Source organism: Sebastes umbrosus, chromosome 13 (genome assembly GCF_015220745.1).
Source record: "Sebastes umbrosus isolate fSebUmb1 chromosome 13, fSebUmb1.pri, whole genome shotgun sequence".
NCBI classification, from domain to species: Eukaryota; Metazoa; Chordata; class Actinopteri; order Perciformes; family Sebastidae; genus Sebastes; species Sebastes umbrosus.
Genome location: NC_051281.1, coordinates 21,787,258 through 21,814,006, shown reverse-complemented (window position 1 = coordinate 21,814,006; position 26,749 = coordinate 21,787,258). Strand labels below are relative to the sequence as shown.

Below are 26,749 nucleotides of genomic sequence, written 5' to 3'. Positions count from 1 at the left end.
TAAAAATTAATATTAAAAATATTTGAATTTTTAAAAAAGTTTTATTGTAATATATATATAATTTTCATGTTTGTACTTATAGGCTCCCAATGAGTAAAAAGAAAAAATATATATATAATTAAAAATGAATATTAAAAATATTTGAATTTAAAAAAAAGTTTTATTGTGATATATATATATATATATATATATAGAGGAGCGACATGGAGTGAGATATGTATCTATATCTATCTATCTATACATATAGATAGATATAGATAGATAGTAACTTTATTGATCCCGAGGGAAATTCAAGTTTCCAGCATCACAATTCCATAGTGCAAAACATGTTAGTAAAAAGGCAGTAAAAAAGTTAGTAGTGCAAAGTACAAAATAATATACCAGATATAAAAATACAAGGAGATGAAGAACACTGTTAAAACTGAATAAAGTGCAGGGTAACAGCTGTGATATACGACTATTAAAAAAGTGAATATAGTGCAGAAGAGACTGTTAAAAATGAGTATAGTGCATTATTATCTCTCTCTCTCTCTATATATATATATATATATATATACTCTTAAATGCACTGTATGTGGGTCCATAATAAATACTTCCTCAGCAGTGGTGTGATGGGAGTTGAACTCCAAGCTGCTGACCAATCAGATGGAGGCTGTGCAATCATCCCAGTAGCGGCAGCAGCAGCATCAGTGTGTGTGTGTGTGTTTGTGTGTGTGTGTGCGTGTGTGTGTGTGAGTGTGTGTAGTAGTAGCTTTAAACGGGGGGAATCTGGACACCCTCTCTGAATTGAATAGGACCCTCTGCAGGCAGGCCGTGCTTTTCTTCTCTCTGCCCTTCTCAATGTGCTGTTTACCAAATGGAAGCAGAGGTGTTGAACCCCCAGATGATGGCAGACGTCAATGGCAACAATAAGATCACCAACGCGGAGCTGGAGGTGCTAAAACTGCAGGAATTGGTCCGAAAACTGGAGAAGCAAAACGAACAATTGCGGACTCGAGCGAACGCTGTAAACAATTGCTCCATCGGCCCTCACCATCATCTGCAGACCTCGTTGTCGTGTCTGCACGGGGGTACACATACGACGTGTCCGACGGACCATTTCTCCAGTAAATATGGCATTTCTAGTCCCGGACAGCGAGGCTCCACGGAGGAGGAGCCGTTCGCGTATTTCCAGCCGAGCTCGGTGTCTCCTGACGCCGCTGCGGAGGAGGAGGAGGACCGCGTCGCCGCTGATGGAGCCTCGACTGTCCTGGATGAGGTTGATATGTTGGACCTCAGCACCGTACTCTCTGTCGGAGAGCCTCATAGCTGGTAAACTACTCTGTTTATATCCACCACCACTCTACTGCAACAATAATGTGCATTTACAGTGAAAACACAGTGTCATCAGTGATGCTTCATAGGCCACAAGATTGTCAACTACACAGTTTTTTGTTTTTTTTACATATTATTTTTTATATTATATATTTACTGTATATGTATTACAATAGAACATTTTTTTTTAAATTAAAATATTTTTAATATTAATTTTTAATTATACTCATTTTTATTTATTTTTACTCATTGGGAGCCTATAAGTACTCTGTTTATATCCACCACTCTATTGCAACAATGTGTGCATTTACAGTGAAAATACAGTGTCATCAGTGATGCTTCATAGGCCACAAGATTGTCAACTACACAGTTTTTTTTTTTTTTTTTCACATATTATGTGTAATGCTACCCTGCTATTATTGATTCCATTATTGATCCCTCTCCTGGTGGTATAGACTTACAGACACTGACTTTTTACAGGAGGAAAAAAGAACAAAAACACATTTGACACAAGCTCCCAGAATGCATTGTGCATGCAGCATAGGTATCTTTTCATGGTAAGACAGCACTGGGATGAAATCGAAAATAGAAACAATGACCCCCTTCAGCCTGTGTGATCAAACAGCTCGGCTTTGTGTGTAGTGTTCAGCCCCAGGCTGAACTACTTCTGCACTGTATATGCTGACTTAGGGAGCTCACACACTGACATGCTGACTACTGAACCGCTTGCAGCTTTATGTATCTGATGTGATGATGTGGAAAATGTAGCACACAGCTGAATGTAGCACCAGCGTATATATCCTCACTCCATTTAACATAATTGACCCACAAGTCAATGTAACACACCATGGCCTATAGTTGTCGAATATAAAGTCAGTTCTGCTCGGTTTGTAGGTGACACATCATTTTTTTTACAACCCAGTTTAGTTCATTTTTAAGAAGCTATCATTGTATCATAGTCAAACAAACCTACAGTATATGTTTAGACTATTGATTTGTTTTACAATCTTGTCATTATAAGCAAAATTCAGAATCAGATGGCTTGTTTTGCCCTCTTCGTTCAGTGGTCAGATATGTTTAGGGATATACCGATACCAGATCGAATATCGGGCCAATACCAACTCAAATAGCTGGATCGGATATCGGTGACAATGGGGCCGATCTATTAAATTCAGTTCTCTATGTGTGTATACTACAGTATATTCATTATATACTGGAATTCTAATTCTGTGTAAGTTTTGACCAATGTGTTGCTGCATTAAAAAGGTTAACACTTGAATTGTAATTCCTGTTCATTTTGAAGATTTTTATCAAGTTGATGGTTATTATTATTTTAATGATAAATAACAATTCAGTAAATCTATATCTATGAATTTTTTGGTTAAATTTAGTTTGACAAAGTTAGGAAAGCAATGTTTAAGTCAAGCCTGATGTTGCCCTACACATAAAAGAATGATGCCAGTCACTTCCACACAGTGAGGATACAACTTATTAATAAACACTGGTATCGGATCGGTACTCGGTATCGGCCGATACCCAAAGCCCAGGTATCGCTGTCGGTATCGGGACAGAAAAAGTGGGATCAGTGCATCCCTATATACGTTCCACTGAAAACAAGACGCTGATAAAATGGGGATCCAGGTGATAAACTCCATTTCTTTCATTTTTTGTCTGGCCGAGGTGCAAGTATCTAGCGCTGCAACAAGCAATTATTTTCAGTAGTCTTTTGATTATTTTCTTGATTAATTGATTCATCAATTTGTTTATGAAATGTCAGAATATTATGAAAATTGCCTATTATAATGCCAAGGTGGCATCTTCAAATTAATTATTTTTATCCCAAACCCCCACGATTGTGGATTGACTCTAGGGCTGACCCAAATGCTTTGAACGCTTCGAAGCTTCGACCGTTGCCATGGTAATCAACCTCCAAATCAGTATTCAAATGCTTCGTTTTTTGCTTTTATATATATATATATATATATAAGTATGTAATAAAAATGTAAAAATCCCCAAATAGCTCATGAAATAAGGAATAATTCCACAACATTATTCATATTCAACATTAATTATTATTAGTTATTCTCAGACGGATTTTGCTGTTTGTTATGTGTAGAGGTGCGTACAGTAGTACGGCAGCGGTACTGTCCCGAAGCTTCGAATACCTTTGAATATTTCTCACCGAAGCTTCGAAGCCCAAAAAATGGTATCCGGGACAGCCCTTATTGACATATTCATTTATAACAAACGATAGCAGCAAATCATTCGATTTTAGAAGCTGAAAGCAGATCATATTTGCCATTTTTGGTTAAAAAAATGTCTGATATGATTAAGCGATTAGCCAAATAGTTGCTGACTAATCCTGTGTTGATCGTCTAATCTATTCATTGACTGATCGTTTCAGTGCTACAACCCACAATGGGAAGAGATTCTATCATCCTGTGTCTCACCGTAGCAGTCATGTCTTCACATTCATCACTGCGCCGAACGAAGCTGTCGCCATTAGAATTTTTATTATACACTGTTGGTTTCACAGTTTATGTTGTCGCCAGTAAAATGGCAATTGCTCTTTGTGGAAATTTTGAACCTTTAGGGTGTATTGGCATTTGGATTTTATGAAAATCACTCCCTTTACACAGCCACAGGTTTACCTTTACAAAGTCATGCTTTGAGAAATACTGCCACTGTAAGACATGGGTTCCTCCAGATCTCTAAGTTATGCAGTAAAGCAGCCTCCAGTTTATCTAACTTCAGTTCACTCTGTATAGTAACGATGTTGGCTATGCTGTAAAGGTGTCAGGACTAAATTGTGGGTTGTGCTGTTTGTGTTGCAGGCTGTATGTGAGTCCCAAAGCCAAGCTGCAGATTGAGAGTGTCCTCAGCCCTCTCCAGTGGTGCAGGCAGGTACTGGACCACCCGGGGCCCGAGGTGGAGCTGGCTAAGATGACCCTCTGTCACAGACTGGACCAAGGTATTTACCACCCAGATTAATGGCCTTCATCTGCGGCCACATCTGGACATCTGTTTCTCTGGCTGCTGACATGTGATCATAAGCTGTGTGACACACTTCGCCAACAAAATGTCTCCACGTGCAGCAGGATTTCCAGCAGCGGCTTCTGAGCCGTGGGAACGTTTCTCTGCACGCAGCTCAATCGTTTCGAACCATTTGACCATTTAACTCGCTCTCTTTAAATTTATGGGTTTTTAAGTACCTCAGCCAACTTCCCACAGAGTGATTATTTTCTACGGTGGTTGAAGGACTCCCATTTACACATATCAGTATCAGCCAGAGAACAATTAAGATCACTTTAAGGGATTTGCTACTCGGTTTATATATAAAAAAAACAATTCCATTTGGAGGAACCCATGCTGTGCTGTTGGATGGCATTACACCGCGTTAAGTGGAAAACAGTGTAGAGGGGATTATAGAGAAGTACTCAAGGTATTACCATTACACTGTACCACCAACAAGTGGTTCTACACGCACACATTTTCCATCTTTGACTTTTTAAAGGAATGTCGAAACAATTCAAGAGAAAAAAATTAATACATATTCATGTTTTTTTTTTAAATATTAAAGGAATGCACTTTCGAAAATATGTTTATTCGCTTTCTTGCCAAGAGTTTGATGAGAATATTGATACCACATATCTCCCGTGAACTGTCTATGTAGTCACTACGTAGTCACGCCGATAAATAGTTCACATAACTCCCCTAAAAGCCGAGTTTTTGTAACTTTAGAGGTGCTGGTACGTGGATTTTGTCATCATCTGATATAGCCAGGCTAGCTGTTTCCCCCTTTTTACAGGCTTTATGCTAAACTAAGCTAATTGGCTGCTGGCTGCAGCTCAATATTCAACGTACAGACGTGAAAGTGGTATCGATCTTCTCATCAAACTCTTGGCAACAAGGCAAATAAATATATTTCCCAATATGTTGAACTATTTCTTTAAATTCTAATATCAGCCCCTTGTAAGACATGATTATAACATTATCCAGATTGCTGATGGTCCGTCCGTAGTGTTGCCCGTCCTTGACTCGTTTCACATCACACAAATCTGTCATACTACAGACACCTCAACTGTGGATGATGATGAACCCACTTTGATTTTTAGCTGGATTTTTCTAATCATCAGTAATGGAGGACGAGAGTAAAGATACTGCATCGCCGCTTTCATTTTCATTTCAGCACGTAGACTTTTGTTACATAACCATCATACTTTGTTGTTTTTTCTGACAAAAAACAACATAACTCAAGCTGAGGACACACCTGCGCTCACGGCAGACCCGGATACGGCGTTTACATCCCACAATATCCCAGTTTCTACGACAAGAATATGATGTTAATATGCACTAACACATAACCAGGATACTTCAAAACCCCTTCTAAACCGGGGTACTAGGGTGCTACTAAATTACATTTTGCTGCTTGACACAGTTTTTTTAGATATGGTGCTTTATAGTTTCTACACTCGTGCATGCACTGGGATATGGTTGCCATAGAAACCATGCTTACATTAACTTGGTTTTTGAAGCAGATTTGCTCAGCAGCACTCAAACAGCCTGTACAAGAGACTCTTGTACTGTTGCATGCATGAATATACACTGTGTGTACGTGCATTCGTGCATGCTTTGATTTTAACATTTTCTGTGATCAATTATCCTCATGTTGTGGATTTGTTGTGTCCAAACGGTGATTCAACAATGCAGGTTTGTTGTTTGTGTTTGTTTGAATGTTCATTAGTGTGTTTGTGTATGTGTTTGGTTCAATATCCTCTTCTTCCTCTAAAAGCTGTATTCAGTGAAGGTTGGCTCTCCTCCTCTGGGTCATGAATACATCCTTGTCTCTGAGCCCCAGTAGCTGTTGTTTGTCTAACTTGCTGTGAATGCTAGTTTTATCCAGTAACGGTTGAGCCTAATTGTGTCAGGAATGCCAAATGCTCCACTCTGTCAGGTGTGTGCCTCTCCGACTACCAATCAGTGGGGGTCAGCTCAGTGTTCACACATTGAACACACATCGTCTAATGTCTTTTGTCATTTCAAGCCAAAATGAACTCACTGCTAGCCAGTATTGATTAGTGTAAAACAAGAGTACCACATTCTATCGAGGCGTACTTTATTAAGAGTTTAAGACTTGTAACTAATTGTTGTTTATTAAGACCTAATAGATAGTTATTAAGCCACTCATAAGGAAAATATTTAAGCTGACAGACAAAGCCTGGCAACCCAAAATCATGTCAAGCTTCATATCAGTGGTTTACTACCGATCTATTAAATTAATTAATTAGGGCTGGGCAATATGATCATATATATATATCATCAAAACAATATTGTTTCTATCTTGATATGGGCCAGGCTTAATATTTCTTTATTTTTTTCTCTATAATTTCATTAAAACTGTTGTGTTCATTTTGCACTCAAGTTCTTAAAATGAGAAAGTACTTTCATTTGTTAAGTATTTAATTCCCACAGGAGTATACAAAAATAGGCTTTTCTAAGTGGTTATTTCATATAGACTATTTATTTATTTATTGAATTCCCTAAAACATGCTATATTGTGATATATATATCATTATCTAGATATGAAATGACCTATATCTTGATAGAAGATGTTGGCCATATCGCCCAGCCCTACATTTAATTGTGTTTTAACCATTATTAAAGCCATTAGTTACAACATATAAACCCTTTATTACAGTAGATGTTATGACAGTGTTGTATCATGAAATTAGGAACAGTTTTAAGCTACCGTAGTAGATCTAATTCTGATTTTGGGAATGGGATGTAGCCTACATGCACAATCCCTGCTTATCCTAAGATCCCTCCAGAAAAATCTGTAGTTTAGCCCAATAAGCTGCGGTGGTAAGCTAAACCCCGTCTTACTGTATCAGCCTCTTCTGTCCGAGCCGTGACCCAATCATTTAAAACATCTATACTGATCTGTAAAAAGCAGATTAGCATTTGGCCAGAGTTTGTCAGAATATGATCAATGTGCTCTATGTGTGTGGGGTTGTTTGTGTATGTATGTGTGTATGTTGCATGGTAAAGCAATCAGACTAACACGTCCTTCGCTACAATCTTGTGTCCAGCTAAGCGGTGGCGAGGAGTCTCCTCGGTCCGTCCATACAGCTGCATAGAGGGCCTCTCCGCTCTCAGCTGCCCCGTCCTGCCTTACACTAAACCTGCTGCACTAACCGAGTCCCCAGGTAACACAAACACATGCTACACATGCATAGAACTCCTGCTAACCACAAAAGACTAACACTCAATGAATTGATTATAGCTGATTGACAGTGAACTGCTCATTAACTGTTTCATTACAACCGATTGATCATTTATTAAGCCAAAATGCTAAACATTATCATTTGTTGGTCATTATTAGTACAGTAGTATTGAAGTATTGTGTTTTTTGATCATCTTATTTGTAGCTGGCAGTATGACTCTAGGGGTTTTTAGTTGTGGGTTCTAGTTGTGGGTATTAGATTTATTACCATGACATTTTGTACAGACATACATGAGCCCGAGAGGATGAATCCTGATGAATTAAGATAAAGATCCTCAGATTTTTTTCCTCTGGCGCCATCAGCAGGTGAAATTATTTACTTATCCTGGAAAATATATGATAAAATCTATAAGATAGATTGGCATTGACATTCACGGTGCCCAGACGGTGTATCTTAATAACTTAGGTGTGTCTCCTGACTTTTTAGTTAAATGCCGCCATTAGGTGGACACGATTGGTTTTTAAGTTAAATGTCGCGATGACTGTTTGATGGATTGGCTCAAAATTTGGTACAGGCATTCATGATGCCCCGATGGTGTAGATTAATAACTTTGGCATTACATACACAGGGGTACATTTCCCCCCTCTAATACTGCTGTGCCTAAATACAGCCTCACAGAGCGGCTAGTACGGCTGTTGACTCTCAGTTTTGTTAATTTTTATTTAAGGGGAGACACCAAAGGTAAATAGGGTGAAAAATGTAATTAACAGATATCGCCATGAAGCTTCCCGAGTTGATTACTTGCATTAAGACAATTATTTTTTGGAATACAAAGTTTTCTGAAATTGTATGTTTAAATTTGGGTTGTCAATTGATTGAAATATTTAATCACGATTAATTGCAAAAATTGAATTTTTTTATCTGTTCAAAATGTACCTTAAAGGGAGATTTATCAAGTATTTAGTACTCTTATCATCATGGGAGTGGAAAAAATATGCTGTTTTATCTAAATGTATGTATATATTTATTATTGGATCAATAATTAACACAAAACAATGACAAATATTGTCCAGAAACCCTCACAGGTACTACATTTAGCATAAAATAATGTGCTCTAATCATAACATGCCAAACTCAAGCCCAATAGGCAACAACAGGTGTCAGTGTGCTGACCTGACTATGACTTGCGCCAAACTGCATGTGATTATCATAAAGTGGGCATGTCTGTACAGGGGAGACTTGTGAGTACCCATTTTCATTCACATATCTTGAGGTCAGAGGTCAAGGGACCCCTTTGAAAATGGCATAAGCATTATTTAGCCTGGCAGAGCATTATTTAGCCTGTAGGATTTTTTAGGTTTTCTAGTTTCATATGATGCCAGTATCTTCACTCTAGCTTTAAAACTGAGCCTGCTACAACCTATAAGTTGCAAGTTGCGTTAATGTGTTAAAGAAATTAGTGGCATTAAAATTAATTTGCGTTAACATGTTATTATCGTGTTAACTTTGACAGACCTAGTTTAAATATACAAATGAGGCATTATCTAATGCTAACTTTTGGCGAATTTAGGACGCAAATAGACAAAGAGTAGTTAAAATAAACAGCTAAATTTGTATATTTTCCTTACAGTAGTCTGAAAGATGACATGTTATGGAAGCAAAAGACAAAATCTCTAAATTGACCAGTGCATAAAAACAATGTTTTGCCTGGGGTATCTCCCATTAACCGGGGTGGTTTGACTGAGTGCTTTTTTTTTTTGGAACCCAGTTTAATCCTGCCAGTGTGGGGACTCAAGCCCACTTTTCTAACCTTCAGGCCGCTGCTGTACTCATTCCAAAATCTAACAGCATAACAAAATAGCAAATAACAAAATAACAGAAATGTTCATAGGATGTGCAAATGAAGGCTAATTATTTGGCCTAAAATAACCATCTTCATTGCTCAAATGAAACCAACTCTTTCCTTTAACGTCATAGTCATTGCTACATTTCAAATCCAAAGTAATAAGAACGTAGAGCCAAAAGCATTTGTAGCTTCCAAAATACTTTTGGAGCTCACTGTATAAACATAACCCAGATTCTTAAACAACCTGTTACTTGCAGTTTACAATCAGATTACAGCCGATTCCAGGGAGGAGATTATTAGGCCGTACCCTCGGACAGATGGAGACAAGCAAGCTCAAACTCCACCAAAAAAAAAAAAACTCTGCGTGTTCATCCATATTTTATATTGACACAAATGTCAGTGAGTTGAGCTTTGATTTGACCAGCCTTAACAAACTATCTTATTTCTCTGTTTTTCTCTCCTTCCCAGCTCCATTGCCATCATCCACTCAGTCTTTTCTCCAGCCACCTCTCCCACTCAGGGCCAGCTGCAGCCTCGGCGACAGAGCGCCCACCTTCCTATCAAACTCCACTCTCCACAGTAAGACCTCACTGACAATACGTCCTCTCTGCTCTGTCATTCATTTCTGCAGTAACCTCTGGTGTGAATCACCATCCATCTGTGATGATTATACACACTTAAATGTCTTCTCTGTGCGTTGAGTGCCCGTATCACAATCAAGTGAAATATCTCTCAGTGATATAAAGATGTGGCTCTCTCCTGTGTGTTTTTTAGACGTGGGTCGCCGACACGCGGCGATCAGCCCCCAGTCTTCCGTGGACAGTGAGATAGGTGTGTCAGAGCTGGAGGACGACACCATCTCTATGAGCTACAAACTGCAGGACATGACAGACGTGGAGGTCATGGCAAGACTTCAGGAGGAGAGTGAGTCGACTATCTTAAATGTCTTGTAGGCGATACAAACTACAGCTACAGAAAACAAAATATACAATTCAATGAAAAAGGACCTGAAGTTTGAATTATGAATGTTGCTTTGAAAACTAATATATCAAAGGGCTGAGTGCCAGGCCTCTTTTACAGCTGACAAGCTGGCATTCCTAATATTAACCACCTTCATAACAGTGTTTGTAACTGTGGTTTAGTACTTCAGAATGTAAGTCCTTTTCCAAGAGGCGTCAACATTAGGGCTGTGTATTGGCAAGACTCTGGCGATACGATACGTATCATGATACAGGGGTTACAATTCAAGATATTGCGATACTGTAAGCAAGGTGATATATTGTGTTTTTTTTTTTAATCTAATTTTAGGAAAACTGTCACAGTCCCTGTAACATCCAACATCATAGCACTACTTTACAAATGAAATAAAGTAGTGTCTGAGTTAATCTTTGCATGTTAACTATTAATTAAAAACGACTCAATATTTTTGATATTTTCTTACACCCCTAGTTAAACCTGCAGTAGGCAGAAAGTTTTTGGCATCATAGGTCAAAAATTCCATAATAACCTTTCAGCATATTGTGATTCGAGTGTTCTGAGAGAAAACTACACTTCTGCACCTCCTCATGGCTCTGTTTTCAGGCTTTACAAAAATCTAGCCCATGACTGGAGACTTTGGCCAATCACAGGTCATTTCAGAGAGAGAGCGTTCCTATTGGCTGTTCATTCAACGGAGGCAGCTGTAAATCACTCACGAACTCTGATCAAACGGTCAAACTAGGCAGCGCTGATCAAATATGAATTAATATTCTGTTTCTGTAATGCCTATTTCTCGCCTCAAATGTTTTCAGAAACATCTTGTAGTGTACTGTTTAGCTGTAAAATGAGAAAGTTTGCTCCGGCCCGTGGCCGGTGCTTGGTATTTATTCAACTTATTTATATATATTATATTATATTATATTATATTATATTATATTATATTAAATTCACTGTTGCCTCTTGATGACTGTTTTCTTTTGTATTTCTTTTGTGTATTTATACTTTTCGTAAGTCCTGAGATAATACAATATTATAAAACATTGACGCATAACCTTCTGAACATCACTGTAAGATATCAGTCTGGTCTACCGATTAATTAACTGAATAATAGATGAGGGGGCCCCTTACAGAAGGAAATGTATCATACACTATATGAGGTTTCAGGCTCCTGTTTTCCACAGATAAAAGCATTGATCTGTCACCCTGCAGGTCTCCGTCAGGACTACGCCTCTACCTCGCACACCACCACAGCCTGCCGTCGCAGCTCCAGCTTCTCCTTGCACTCCCTCAGACGCAGTGAGATGGATCTGGAGGAGGAAGACGAGGAGGACGAGGGCTACGACCAGCTACCTCCTCCCCAGCCTCGTCTGTTCCGCACGGGGTCTATGCAGCGGGGCGGCCTGCCCCACTCTCACACCTTCTCCAGTATTAGAGACTGCAGACGCAGCTCAATCACACCTCAGTTTTCACTCAGTGGACTCTCCCAGTACTCTGGACCCTCCAGCTTGAGCACAGAAACACACACAGCGTACAGGAATAGCACAGGTGAGTGTCTAAAGAATTCCTTGTCCACCTGCAGTTATAAGATCACTAACTAGCCTAAATAATGATGTGACTTCTAAAAGGATTCAGATTTTTTCAGACACGCAAAGACTACAGCCGACGGCCAGATAGCATGTACGTTCTGCGGCTGCGTGAGATGAAATAACTCTCCACAGGCGATGATAATCTGTATTTGTCATTCAAAAAGGGGAACCGGAAGACCGAGGACTGCGGATATACAAGCTGTTGTTATGATACGTACATGAAATAAAGCGCCGTTTGCCAACTATTTTCACACCACTCTCACTCACCACTTAGCTTTATCCCAGATGGCCATGTCGTTGTGAAAATATCCGTGTATTGGAATGATCAGATGAGATGAAGATGAAAAATGAGAAGAGCCTTCTGTGTTTTTCCTCTTGACTTTACCCGTTGGCTTGCTTTCCTCACGTCCGTTTCTCTTCTCGTGCACTGATTCGCTTAAGCTAAACAGCCAGTCAGAGTGATTTCGCTCAATGACGGGCTCCGCCGCCGATTCAACATGCTGAATCGACCGAAAAAACTCGGGCAGACTAGAGCCGACGGCGCAGGACACACCAAATAAACTAGGTCGACAGATGCTCACCGACGACCTAAAACTGTCCGACGGCCGATCGTCGGCTTGGTGTGTCAAGTCAGAAGGAATAAGAGGAATACTTTGGGAAATTTGGGAAAATACGATTGTTTGCTTTGTTGCTGAGACTTAGATGACAAGATTGATACCACTCTAATGTCTGTACAGTAAATATGAGACAACAGCCAGCGGCCAGTTAGCTTAGCTTAGCATAATGACTGGAAACAGAGGGAAACAACTAGCCTGGCTCTGTCCAAAGGTAATAAAATCCACCTCAAAATCTCAATAATTAACATTAGACTAAATCATATTTTGTTTGTTTAATTTGTACAAAAAACAAATTATTATTATTATTTTTTTATTATTTATCTAATTATTATTTCGATTATTTCTTGGCCGGAAGCAGCGACTTTCATATTCGCCAAAATGTCAAACTATTCCTTTAATGTTGGAAATGTGAGTCAAAAGTTTCCAAAGCTCAAATCGACATCTACAATATCTGATCTGGTTGCATAGACAAGCTACGGAGAAGCATGCCCAACCTGATCCGAGCTCCCAGCATGCCCAGTGTTCCCAGCATTCCATGCCTGGCTTCCCCTGTCAACCCACCCTCCCACGGCCCCTCCTCCTTGCCAACGATATCCTCCCTCCGGAGCAGCCAGAGCTTTGACTCATCCAGTGGGCTTGCACGACTCCAGTCCTCCAGTAAGACTCTCTTCTTCAAGTCTATGAATAAATCAGCGGTGCACGCCTCATTTTTATTCATGAGAGAATGTTGAGAGCTGTTGTCTGAAGGCACGGCAATTTCAAATGCCGTAATTGCAATTCTGTCACTGATGTTGGGACTTATTTTCATCTAACTGCTATCTTGCTGTGTTTCAGTTCCCTCCCCAGGTCAGCTCACTCAGCGAGTCCAGAGCGTGGGGAACTTCCCCACCACTCCCCGTCACCCGCTAAAAGCCACAGCCTACGTAAGCCCCACAGTGCAGCAGGGCCCCACCTCCACCTCCCTGTCCACCTCCATCAGTCTACACTGCATCCCCAGCAGTGCCGCGCTGCCTCAGCCTCTCAAACCCAGCGGCAGTTTGATGCCACTGCCTCTGAAAGCCAGCAGCAACCAGCCGGCCGTCATTCGCAGCTCCCTTCCTCGCCCAGCCTCCTTTGTAGGAACAAGTGGACTTCCACGTGCAAGCAAAATAACCCAACCCACACGCAGGTAAGGGATATACTGTATGATATAGAGATATGCTAACTAAAGCAAGTTAAATGTGACTGTGTCCATTTGTTTGACATCTCATCTCAGTCTGTACTGTAAAACTTGATTTACAGCATTATGCATTTTGAAATTAATTTGAAACAAGTTTTGAATATGCAGTGTGTTCATACTTGAAAAGTGAGAAGTATACTCAAAACAGTCAGTATGAGTACTAAAAAAAAACTTGATTTTTTGCGATTACTGTTCTCCCACAATGCAATGCACAAAATAAATAGAGAAGCTACTCACAGCTGAAAAAATAATGGTGGGTTGTAGGGCTGGTCGATATGGAGGAAATTAAATATCACAACATTTTTGACCAAATACCCCAATATTGATATTGCGATAATATTGTAGGGTTGACTGCGGGATTGGTGCTTTCATAAAATAAATATTTACACAATGAGATTTTTAATGAACAATCATCAGTAATGTGGATATAATGACTAACTGGATAAAGGCAAATAATAGACAAGCTACAACAGTCTGGTAAGTTCAGAAAATTACATCATTTACTGTAATGCAGATATTTCGATATCCAAAATCTAAGACAATATTTAGTCTCATATCATGATATCAATATAATATTAATATATTGCCCAGCCCTAGGTTGTGGTAAAACATCCTTTTTCTGTCTTTGTTAAGTTTAAGTGATCATTCGTATAAAAGGGTTAATTTGGTCAATGTTAAATGTTAATTTATTGTATACTAACTGCAAAAAACAGAATACTATAAATATTAATATATAGTACATTTTACATCATAGCTCATAGTGGTTAGAAGGGAGACAGCAAACTGGGAAACTCTCGCAAAATTGTTAAGGTTAGGCAATGACCTTGAATAGTTAGGGTTAGGCATTGACCTTGAATAGTTAAGGTTAGGCATTGACCTTGAATAGTTAGGGTTAGGCATTGACCTTGAATAGTTAAGGTTAGGCATTGACCTTAAATAGTTAAAGTTAGGATAGGTTGTCGGGCAGCGAGTCTTGCGGGAGTTTTTGCAAGTTTTTGCAGATCTCTGATCAGATTTTGCAATATGCGGGCTCCCTTCTAGACACGACCCTCCGGTGACGTGCAATGAGTGCATGGGCAGAGTGCACGCAGGCAGGCAGACATGTTTGCCGTTCAGTCAGTTCATTTGGCCGAATGTCAACAAATATAACAAAAAATGTTTCTAAAATGCATTACCTACCCTAGCTTTAATGATGCCCTCTTGTGCTATAGTTCTATGAGATTGAGATGGGCATTTTTCATTGTTTTCTTATGTTTTATAGACCAAATGATAATATATATTATGTTGTTTCTTTCTGTCTACAGTTTGATGACTCCTCCAAAGAGCCTGGCTGCCCTGACTGCCCTGAGGGATGGCAGCTGGAAAGATGGCTGCTACTGAACCCAAATAAACTGGAGTCCAAGAGGGGCACAGGGTAACGCTGCATGGGACCTAACTGATTTCAAATGTTTCCGTCAGGAGGGCCCAGTCTTGGGCTGTGACCCAAGAGAGAGTGACTGTTAACATTTTTAAAGGGCACTACTCTTCACCGAAGGACAAATTAGAGACTGAGAACCGTACGGGTCCAGCAGGCTGGATCTTTACATAACTACCTGCTGAAACACAGACTGACACACTATGAAACAACCTGGCAATATTCTGATAATCCGTTGTTAAATGTGAACTGGATCTCCTTTGGTATGTGTTTTTTGATTTGTCATTGTGGATAGTTACAGTAAGGCTTTCATTCAACAGAATGAAAATTTCTCTCCTAAGAAAGCTTTGGAAAAGATTAGCCCACGCTTTTGTACATGCTTTTAATGATTTCATATGACTAATTTTGCAATTATTGATTTTTGTCAGACTGTGGTGTCGGATATGAAGTTGAACCTGGAATTTTGTTACATCCTGTGCCTGTTAAAACGTAGTGTAATTCACCTTATATTTATTGGCTGGACCTCGCAGCACTTTGGATCAGAATTATGATTAACACATTAAGTTTCTCAAGTAAAGTATGACATTCTTTAAAGTGTGCACACACATTATCTTTTCTTTTACTTATTGTTTACATAAGAGCTGAGATTTTTAATGCTCTTTGATAAACATAATCGCTGCAATGATATTGCACAAAGAGCCTGATGCTTTTTATGGATGACTAAAGAGGAGGTGAATTTTTAAAGTGAATAAAAGCCTTTCAAAATATCTTTTTAATTGTTCCAGTCTGTCTTAGTTCAGCCTCCCAACAAGAGGGTCGCAGGTTCAAACCCAGCTTGGAGCCCTTCTGTGTGGAGATTGCATGTTCTCCCAATGTTGGCGTGGGTTTTCTCTGGGTTCTCCGGCTTACTCCTACAGTCCAAAGACATGCAGGTTAATTGTTGACTCTAAATTGCTCATAAGTGTGAATGTGAGCGTGAACAGTTGTCTGTCTCTATGTGTCAGCACTGTGATAGTGTGGCGACCTGTCCAGGGTGTACTTCCCCTTCGCCCAATGTCAGCCGGGATCGGCTCCAGCCCCCCTGGAGACCTGAATAGGATAAGCGGTAACAGATAATGGATGGATGGATGACTAAGTCTTATATCACTTGGTGGTTTAAAGTATGAGAAAAGTTAATTTCTCAAATAGATTAATGCCAGTGATCAACTGTAGATGGCACTGTTACTCCACTGTGACATTATTCTGTAATATTATTTGTCAATAATATACTTTTTGAGTAAGTGAGTGGCACATTTATTTGCTTATTTAACAGTTGATGTTAAAAAACACTAATGGTTTAAAAAAAAGCATCGCTGTAAATTTGCAGAAATTAGCTAAACTTATCATTTTGACTAAAAACAGAACATTGGTCACCAGTTTCTGAAACAAGATGCTCAATTGAAACTACATATATCATGGCAAATTCTTACATGCTTTTAACCCCACACGAAATTTAGAAGCTAAAGACCATCCACTCTAATGGTCCAAGGTTGTAAAACAATTAAGGCAGTGGTGGCCTAAAGGTGAAACACCATGAGCAAACAGCATTCCTTGCAAACAAGTCCAACCACTGATAAGTTCTTTAAAATATAATGGTGAAGATTCCCCTCTAATTATAGCACAGACACACTTGTTTACCTGGTAGCAAGGGACCCTTGTGCTAAATTGGCTAATGTTTAACAGAGTAGTGTGTTGATGATGAATCTCCCCAGTAACACTCAAACTATCACACTGTACCTCAGGGTGAGTGAATAATATCTGCCTGCTGTTTGGAATTTGGGACAGTATATTTATGCTTATTGTAAAGCAGTCACTGATATTTGTGTAGAGATATTATTTTTCACAAGATCACTTTGTTAAATTCGGTTTATGAAGACTTGCACTGCTGATTTTTTGGAATTTGAAATAATGCCCAACAAAGCCCAAGAGGTATGTGTGATCTTTTTTTCACTTTCATGTATTTGAAATCAGCAAAGATATTTTCATTGGCACATTAATTGAAGTTGACAAATTCTTTTTAAATCCTTTTATCTTTAGGTGATTTTTGCATGTCATTTTGTTTTGCTTTTTAGGATGCTGTCATTAACCTGAAGACACTGCAGGAGATTTCCAGTCAGCTCGGTTTTGAGTGGACAGTTTTGGCGTATGAGCTCGGCTTCAACAGGACCGAGATTGGGCGGTTCCACTCAAGATCTACGGAGAAGAGTGTCCAGGCTAGGACCATGCTGGAAAGCTGGTACAGTGTGTGTGTGTGTGTGTGTGTGTGTGTGTGTGTGTGTGCATATGTGTGTAACGAGATGTTATGGTAAGATTGAGTCGCTGTCAAGTGTGCAGATACTGTATTATTAAAGTGTCATTTTGTTTACATAATACTTCAACATACAGGGGTGTTTCCTGAGATTATTATTATAAGGATATCAGCGGGATGGCTCATTTGTTATTTAAAGGATCCCCATTAGCTGTTGCCATGGCAATCAGCTCATCTTCCTGGGGTTCACTGTTTACTATTATTTTTGGACTGTCTCAGACTGTAGGAATAACATGTATGAAATTTGAAAATGGGCGTAGTATACTTGTTAAAAATCCATATGTAGGTGATGTTTAAAAGAATGAGAATTATACATGTAGTTACCTCCTACTTTTCAGTTTGTCATCTGCAGGGTAGTCTGTGCGATGTCCGTTCCAGATTTTACCTTTCAAAGCGACAGGAATGGATCAGTTGAAACAACTGCATTCTCTATAGCTTCAAATATGTGCTCAGGATTTTATTATATGTTATTTGAGTCTTACTTTGTTCTTCTGGGCTTTGATTTTAGGGGCTTTCAACACACTGCCTCATCACTGACTGCCTTCTGTTCCCTTTCCTTGGTCTCAAATGTTTCTCAGATGTCCATCTTTATTCACAGGTATGAGAAGTCATGGGACAAGCCCAATAAGACCAAGCTGCTGCAGGATGGACTGGAGCGAGCAGGCAGACGGGACCTGGCTGAGAGGCTGCGCTGCCTCCACTGGGGCCACCAGAAGCTGAGCCAGAGGGTTGAGTTGCCCTCTGCCTTCCCCTTCCTCATCACAGTCCACAAGACCATCCACAACCAAGACGCGCTACGTAGGATCAACGACCTCAGCCGTAGATACACTTAAAGCTGGGTGAAAATGCACATAGCTGTAGCTACGCCCATAGTTCTTATCATACAAGCATATACTAGGCTATACTGCACACTGTAAGTAAGCTGAAATAAATGTACTGAATGTCACTGATTAAACAAATGAGAGGCATGGGCCATGTATATAGTCATGCCACTTTTTGTCTTGTAAGAAATTAAAGCTTTGCCAGTTTTTTGGACCCATCCTGAAATCCTTTTATTCTATTAAAATGCCTTTTATTCCATTAAAAGCTTCAAAGTACTTGTTTTTGTCTGAGGAACAGTACAAAACCGAAAGCTATTTCATTTGCAGTGATGTAAAAAATCTGTGAAGCGGCAATCAGGAAATGTTTGCCATTTTTGCTTGATACATGACAGAAATGATTAATCGCTTATAGAATAATGATAATGATTATCGATAATGGAATCACTTCAGTAGCAGGCACAGCTGGGTTCAAAAAGCCCATAACAGAGAATCTGAATATGCCATGAACATATATACTGTACAGAGAGAAATAAAGACATAACAATAAACTACAAAATAGATAGATAAGTAAACATAAACATAGAGCTATATATAAAAAGATAATAGATATTAACAGCAATGGACAACAAACATACAATACCCAAGTCAACTGTTACTGTAAACTGCATAAGGTTGCTACTTTATATTGGCTACAAGTAATGCAGGTGTGCATTGTAATGCAAAGAACACTGGAATAATATTGTATGGCTAATGTAATAAGTTATTCTATACAGAGAGGTGGCTGATGTGCATCTATATATGGATATATAGAAAACTCAGTCGGCTTAGACACACACATCTCTTATTATTTTTTAAAACATACTAATTAACATGTTATATCTTGCTATACACTTTGAACAACAACAATAATAGCACTGAACAGCACAAGCACTTTGTAATCTCTGGTTTTGATATGTGCTATTATTATTATTATTATTATTATTACTATTATTATTATTGATTTGAAAATTTTAAATGTAAAATGTGTAATACATCCTATGCCTACAGAATGAAATAAATAAATAATAATAAGAAGAAGAATAGCATTTAGCACATTCACTTTGTAATCTCTTGTTTTGCTATGTGCTAATATTATTATTGACTTGAACAAATTAAAATATAAAATGAGTAATATATCATATGTCTACGAAATGAAAAAAAAGGATAGTAAAATAACATTTTGATTAGATAATTAAAGTTTAATATTGGCATTCATGGACCTTCATATAATTTGAATTAATCCCGATCAACCAAACTAATGGACCCAGAGTACCACCAACCAATCAGAGAGGAGAAGCTTCTCTTAGCAAGGTTGTGTGAGTTCACAGTGAGCCAGAGCGGAAGCCAAACAAAATACTACTAAATTACTTTCAAAGTAAGAGATTCATCTTTTTTCATTTGGGGTTAAAAATACTAAATGAAGTAGTGGTAAACGTGACCTTATGTTATCAGAATCATTCGAGGATTTATTGAATTGGATATGGAGTGAAATAAGGAAAAATCCGTGCAGCACATACATGAAACTGGGTTTCATGTATGTGTGTTGTTCAGGTGAACAATATTGCCAAAGCGTCAATTCAATAATAAATAAAAAGAAAAAAAAGAACAAAATAAAAACAAAAACATATATATACATATATACAATTCATTAAGCAAATTACAATCTATAGATATTTAAAAATAACATGCATGTAAATGGAAGAAAACAATAAAGAAGTAATTCATGTTTGTTGTGTCAATAAAACAAACAAACAAATAAAAAACAATTAATAACAATATATTGCAATATCAAAGGATACATGTAAAAAACATAAAAAAAAAAACAAAAAAAAAAAAACATGAAGTAGAGGAGTAAATAAAAGGAGTGTGAGTTACATTTATTATTTATATTACCATCTAGAGGAGAGTCAATTTAGGTCCTTCCTTCCTGCAGCTGTCAGACTCCACAATCAGCACTGCTCCCAGTAGAACACTTACACACCAAAAAACTGACAATAACCTGACAATAACCTGATAATAACCTGACAATAACCTGATATTTTCAGGTGGAATTTCATTAATTCATTCATTCACACTGTGCAATATCATTTTCCACTTGTACAATTTTGTTAATAGTCTAACAAAATAAAAACAAAAACATATATATACATATATACAATTCATTAAGCAAATTACAATATATAGATATTTAAAAAGAACATGCATGTAAATGGAAGAAAACAATAAAGAAGTAATTCATGTTATTTTATTTTGGAAAGTTCTACCCGGAAGCTGTAGTTTCGACCCCCCGGACCGTTTTATGAGCACTCAAAACAGACCCGAAAAATACAAGACACCACTGTCACAGCGACTGTCGGTGGATTATCTCCGATTTAAACGCGACATTATGATCAATAAGAGGCCGAGGAGTATTGGTTTGCGGACACAGGGTCCACAGTTCAGCTGGTAATGTATATTTCACAGCATATGTTTGATTTTCGACGTAAAAAATAGCTCCCTGTGAAGTCGCAGGCATGGCGACGGCGCTGAGCTGCTTCAGTGGTCCCGAGGTGCTCGAGGACGTGAACCACGCTCGAGGTTTAATGAACGAGTTGAAGCTGCTGTACGACTGCCGGCTGCTCGGGGACGTCACTATCGGAGTGGAGTGTGAGGAAGAAGAAGAGGAAGAGGAGGAGGAGACACTGGAGTCAGCCAGAGGTGACATTGTCCAACTTTTCCTGTGCAGCCGCAACGTCCTCGCCGCCGCCAGCCCTTACTTCAAGAGCATGTTCACCGGCGGGTTGAACGAGAGCATGCAGGAGAGAGTGGTCATCCGCGGGGTGGACTCTGAGTCCATGTCCGTCATCATCGACTATTGCTACACAGGCAGGGTGACCATCACTGAGGCTAATGTGCAGAGGCTGTACGCAGCTGCTAATATGCTGCAGCTGGAGTACATCAGGAAGGCTTGCTCCAGCTTCATGACCAGGAGGCTGGATCTGTCCAACTGTGTGGGGATACTGAAGTTTGCAGACACTTATGACAACCCTGCATTGAAGGAGAATGCACAAGCATTCATAGCCAGGAACTTCAGCCAGGTGTGCAATGGAGGGGAGCTGTGTGAGCTGGATCTGATGCAGCTGAGGGAGATGCTGTCTCTGGACACTTTGGACGTGGACTGTGAGAGGAAGGTGTGCTCGGCTGCTTTGCAGTGGATTGAGGCGAATGCACCCCAGAAAAGGGAGGATGCACTACAGGCACTGAAGTGTGTACGCTGGAATTTGTTCACAGAGAAGGACAAGTGTTATTTGGAGGGCCTCATGGCCAGGCCTTTAATTGAGAAATACCTTGAGTCTTTCTTTAACACGTCTGCTGCAGAGGACAGCTGTGGGATGTCTGCATCTCTGGACGTACCGAAACACAGAATAGGTGTGAGTGCGAAAGAGATGATCCTCTTCTTCGGCCTACCGAATGACAACATCATGTGCTGCGACCCCTACTCGGAGGACCTGTATTTCATGGCTCCTCCTTTAGAGGACCTCAGCAGTCAGGATTACAAACGTTCCACCATGGAGTCCTTGATCGCCTGTGCCACACCTGAAAACAACTTGTACCTGGCCTCCCACCTCTCCAAACACTTCTGGCTGTACAACCCTGTGCTCAACAGCTGGCAGGAGTTGGCGGAGAGGCCACTGGGGAGGATACACTCTGGGATGGGCTACCTCAACGGCTACGTGTACCTTCTGGGAGGAAGAAATCCAGTGACGGATGCAAGACTGAAGGAGGTGGAGTGTTACAGCGTCCAGAGGAACCAGTGGACGTTCGTGGCTCCTTTGCCTCACTCTTTAGGTAAAATGCAGGTGGTGGCGCTGAACGACCACCTGTATGTGGTGAACAAAAGGAGAATGCTTTGCTACGATCCCAAGAGGAACCGCTGGCGCCACTGTGGATCGCTGAGAAGGGACAAGCTTCACAAGGCCTGCGTGTATCAGGACCAGATCATCTGTGTGTGTGACATCCCCGTGGTGAAAGCCTACAGCCCCACCAGAGGGGAATGGAAGAGGCTTGGCGACATTCCCATCGACAGTCGCGCCCTGAACTACCAGGTGATCCAGCACAACAACAAGCTGCTCCTCCTCACTCAGACTCTACTGCAGCACAACAAAAACAGGGTCCTCATCCATGAATACGACCCAGCCAGGGACATCTGGAAAAACATAATGGCAGTGTATGTGTCCACCCTGGGGCCCGTGTGTGTTTCAACACGCGTGTACCCGGCATGCCTGGGCTCTGCTCACAGCTTCTCAACAGAGGAGGACGACGACAGCGGCTCCAGCGCCGACTGGGACTTTGACGGGTTGACGGACGCAGACACTGACTCTGGCAGCTCTAGCTCTTTCTCCGATGAGAACTGGTAGTGAAATGTGTTACTGTGTCAAGGAAGAAGTTTAACTTATTTATAATTGAATGGATTTTACAGGGTTCTGTCTGCCAGGAGAGTTCACAGATCCAGATTAAATTTTTTTATTAAAGCCAGCCATTTACAGTAGAAGTCCATCAAAATCTTTTCTTCACATGGACGTCTTTCTCTTCACCAGAATGGCTTTTAATGAATATTTACTGAAGGAGAGAAGAAACTATAAGCAGAGTTGGTTTCAGAAATGCCAAGAGACAAGGGCTTTGTTGTTCCAGTTGTATCATGTATTGTCAGCATGAGTCTTGTTTACACAATAACTCAAGACAAATATAAGACAGAAACATAACTGGGTCATAATTCAGCACATGGATAAGGGCAGCTGAGTTACTCCACATATGTAGAATTACACTTCCATAAAGTTGGGGGAACTGGCGAGAGGCAGATTAACAAAGATTGATCAAAAGTCGAAGCAGCAGCTGTTGATTATATCCTGACATTTTGTCTTTAAGGTCATCCTACACTTCCCATAATGATAAATGATGCACAAGACCAGAGGGAAATTTTGGAATGAAACTAAAGTTGCCTTTTCACAGCAGAGACATTTTATCTTGTCAAACACGGGTGTTACTAATAAGATAATGAATTGCTGGCACATCGTTAATGTTATTACTTCCATCTGTGCTCTTCCTGCCAAAATGTCTGCTGTGAACGAGGTCTGTGAATCTAATTCAAGAGTGCTCTGATGGTGCCTTCAAATGAAAATCGTGAGCTCGTATTTACAACATGGGAAGTCGTGTTCACGATATGCTTGTCGTGAGAACACCGCTGCTAAGCAACGGCAATATTAACAGTACTGTCAGTGTCTAGAAGCTACAGAAGCTAACAATTTAGCAAACTGGCAAGTGAGTAACATAATGCAGGAAATGCAAAAGTGTAATGACAGAGGAAAAAGATGAGGCCGTTGGGAATATCAACAAATTACAAAGACAAACAATATAAGACTGAAATTTCAATTTATTAACTTATTATGTACCGAAAAATGAACTTCCACGGCCTCCGCCATTTCCGATAACGTCAACAAACACGTCACAACTCGTGAACTCTGAGCTTTCAGAAATGTTCCATTTACAAGGTCCTGTCAAACACAAGAGGGGGACGTTCATATGGAGTCTTCTTGGAACACGGTAAAACACGACCCCATTTGAAGGCATCACTTTTCTCTGCAGAAACATTTTAAATTGTCAAACACAGGTGTTACTAATAAGATCATGAATTGCTGGCACATCGTTAATGTTATTACTTCCACCTGTGCTCCTCCTGCCAAAATGTCTGCTGTGAATGAGGTGTGTGAATCAAAATCAAGAGTGCTCTGATTATGCCAAGGCTACCAAGATTCATGTAAGAAACAAAATGACTGATTTAGTAAAAGATTAACAGACTTTTGACAGGGTGGGAAAGAAAAACTGGTGATGCTCATCAAGCAAACTCATCAGTCAACTCCAAAAAATACAAAGAACTCTATCTTTGTCTTGAGTTTACTGTCAATATAGTAGCAGGGGAGTGTTGTGTCTTTTGTATATGGCACCTCTGCTACATTTTTTTCAGTTTCTTAAGTGGGGGTATAGCAAAGCTACGTTTGGGAACCACTGCCGTAATGCAAATTCCAAATTTCTTTATACTTGACAATGCTCCTTCAAAAGACATTATAGGTAACTGTTTGCACAGTCTGCTCAGTAGTACTCCCCATGACTAGTAACTTGACTTTGATGTGTTAAATCGATGGAGGGCCCCTTTAATGCTCGGCGCTCGTGATGTGTTCTACAAAGACATACGTTTGTGACTGAAATATACATTTGATTTAAGCTTGAATAAATGGGCACACCTGCTTATGATTGGTGTAAAATCATGACTGTGACTTTTGGGACATCAGGCAGCTCAAGTGCCTCACGTTTATGACCTCAAACACTGGTCATTTACAGGGCTTTAAAAATTCGCTGTCCTTTTTTGTATGTTGTTGATGCACATCAAGACGTAACACACACACAGCCGGTGTTGTGAAAACTAATGTGTGAAATAAAGAAGCCAATGTACTGTATGCTCACTCAGGTTTAGGCTTCAGCAAAAGCCTGTATGCCATGATTGACTTTTTTTTTTTTTTAATATAGTAAAAAATTAGGTGGTTTTGGTGACAAATGATAAATTGTATGAAATTTATTTAAAAGTATTTTATGGAGTGTATGTATGTGTTTTCTTATCCATGATTTTTAACTTTATATTTCACAAAGTATTGTTTGGTCCTGATGAATTCTTTTAATTGGAGGACATTTTGTCTGCATGTAGTGGAACTTTTGCAAAGCCATCCGTCCTCCGCAACCACCCCATACACTCAGTTACCAGTTTATTAGCTGTGTTGAAACACACAGAAGTGTTTCTAATGTGTCTACTATCATTGATATAAATGCTGTAGACAAAATATTAGAATCACCTCTCAGTATCTAATGCAATACCATAAACTACAGCCTCTGAAATGAACAAAGTTGAATCGACACCTCTGTAAAACAGCGAACATTAACACCTTCATGAAGGTAGGATTAATTACAGGGCTGTTGTATGAGGCTGGATTAGTTTCCGCTAGTTTTACCTAATAAACTGGTTAATGAATGTAGTTCTCAATGTTGTCCTTCTGTATGATGGATAATTGAAGTGTTATAATTTTAGTTTTGTGTGTGTGTGTGAAGGCGAAGTGGTGATTGTCTGTGGTAACACACGGTCTGGATTATAAAGCTGTTTTGGTGTATGTGTCAAATAAACACCCGTGTCCAATGCAGAAGAGCATTTCTGTGTGTATTTTTGTTTTTTATCCCAAACTTTATTCAACAAGATTCAAAAGAATTGTAGTATAAGAATGATTTATATTACAGGTACATGTTGAAACTGAAGGTTATACAGGGGGATAGATGAAAATGAGAGGATCTGTGAGTATTGTGGAAAAGAAAATGTATGTACCACCGTCTCTATTTCCTGATTTACAACAAACATTGTTTTAAAAAGTTCAAGTTCCATATTCAGATTTGATTAGAAAGTTTTAACCAAGTTTTCTAAATATATCCAAAGCATGGAATAGAAGGATAAAAATAACTTACAATAGATCAAAAAAATAACCTCATATTTTATGTGCGTTACAGACTATATGTTACTTATTCATGAAATGAATCTGACATACAATCTGTTCACTATTAATGGCACATGAATGTAGATTTTGTTTTGTTTTTGTTGTGTGTGCATAATATATTTATTTTATTTCCATTGTTGGATATATATACTGGATTGTACCCTGCATGTGCAAATGTGTGGTCGATCTATAGTGCTGTTAGAGGGTGGGTACATATTGCACATATTGTTTGTTTGTTGTTGATTAACTTAATAGAATAGTACCATGACATGTCATGTATATGGCCAGACAAGAAAATAAAATTTCATTCATTACTTCACAATAAATAAAACAAAAAGTAACATTAATTAATGAAACGAAAGACAAATAAATGGTGAAATTAAATTTTAAATTAATTTAATAAAAAAAAAACGTGCTGATAAAGAGGAAAAGCATAAGAATAAGGCAATTACCCTAGATATAACTCCCAGGTTTTATAAAATGGAAAAGTGTAATTCAAGAAGTAAAAGTTCTCACAAAATAAGGAATATGGAGGATGTTTTTGAGAAGAGATGGAGTCTAACAGAAGGAAAAATATAGCTACATGGGTTATTATTTTGTTTTTTGTTTTTTTATTTTTGTTTTTTATATTATGTTTTATTTATTTTTTTATTCTATTCTTTCTTTTTATTATTATTATTATTATTATTATTATTTCTTTACTTAATTTTATTTCAATTTTGAATGTTGAAGTTGTTTTGTCTAGTGTACCTAACGAGTTTGTCTATAAGCTCAAC

At 39.1% G+C, this 26,749-nt stretch overlaps 3 protein-coding genes across 4 annotated transcripts; all 3 read left to right on the top strand.

The window, feature by feature from the left end:
• Positions 1-672: 672 nt before the first annotated feature.
• On the top strand, positions 673-15,965 carry slain1a (SLAIN motif family, member 1a). Of its 2 annotated transcripts, XM_037790869.1 has the most exons (9): positions 673-1,311; positions 4,149-4,285; positions 7,404-7,520; positions 9,853-9,963; positions 10,159-10,308; positions 11,572-11,907; positions 13,034-13,222; positions 13,400-13,733; positions 15,089-15,965. In XM_037790869.1, exons 1-9 carry the CDS (start codon positions 857-859, stop codon positions 15,162-15,164), a joined length of 1,905 nt encoding a protein of 634 aa, XP_037646797.1. In that variant the 5' UTR covers positions 673-856; the 3' UTR covers positions 15,165-15,965. The 2 variants fall into 2 exon arrangements, with proteins under 2 accessions (XP_037646797.1, XP_037646798.1); XM_037790870.1 differs by lacking the exon at positions 7,404-7,520.
• A 623-nt stretch (positions 15,966-16,588) lies between these two features.
• On the top strand, positions 16,589-18,609 carry wu:fc50b12 (uncharacterized protein LOC103911624 homolog). The gene is made up of 3 exons (XM_037790490.1): positions 16,589-17,166; positions 17,310-17,473; positions 18,144-18,609. The coding sequence occupies exons 1-3, from the start codon at positions 17,107-17,109 to the stop codon at positions 18,376-18,378; spliced, it is 459 nt and encodes a 152-aa protein (XP_037646418.1). The 5' UTR covers positions 16,589-17,106; the 3' UTR covers positions 18,379-18,609.
• Positions 18,610-20,705: 2,096 nt separating this feature from the next.
• Positions 20,706-24,500, top strand: kbtbd7 (kelch repeat and BTB (POZ) domain containing 7). The gene has a single exon (XM_037790595.1). The coding sequence runs from the start codon at positions 20,919-20,921 to the stop codon at positions 22,800-22,802; it is 1,884 nt and encodes a 627-aa protein (XP_037646523.1). The 5' UTR covers positions 20,706-20,918; the 3' UTR covers positions 22,803-24,500.
• The last annotated feature ends 2,249 nt before the right edge of the window (positions 24,501-26,749 follow it).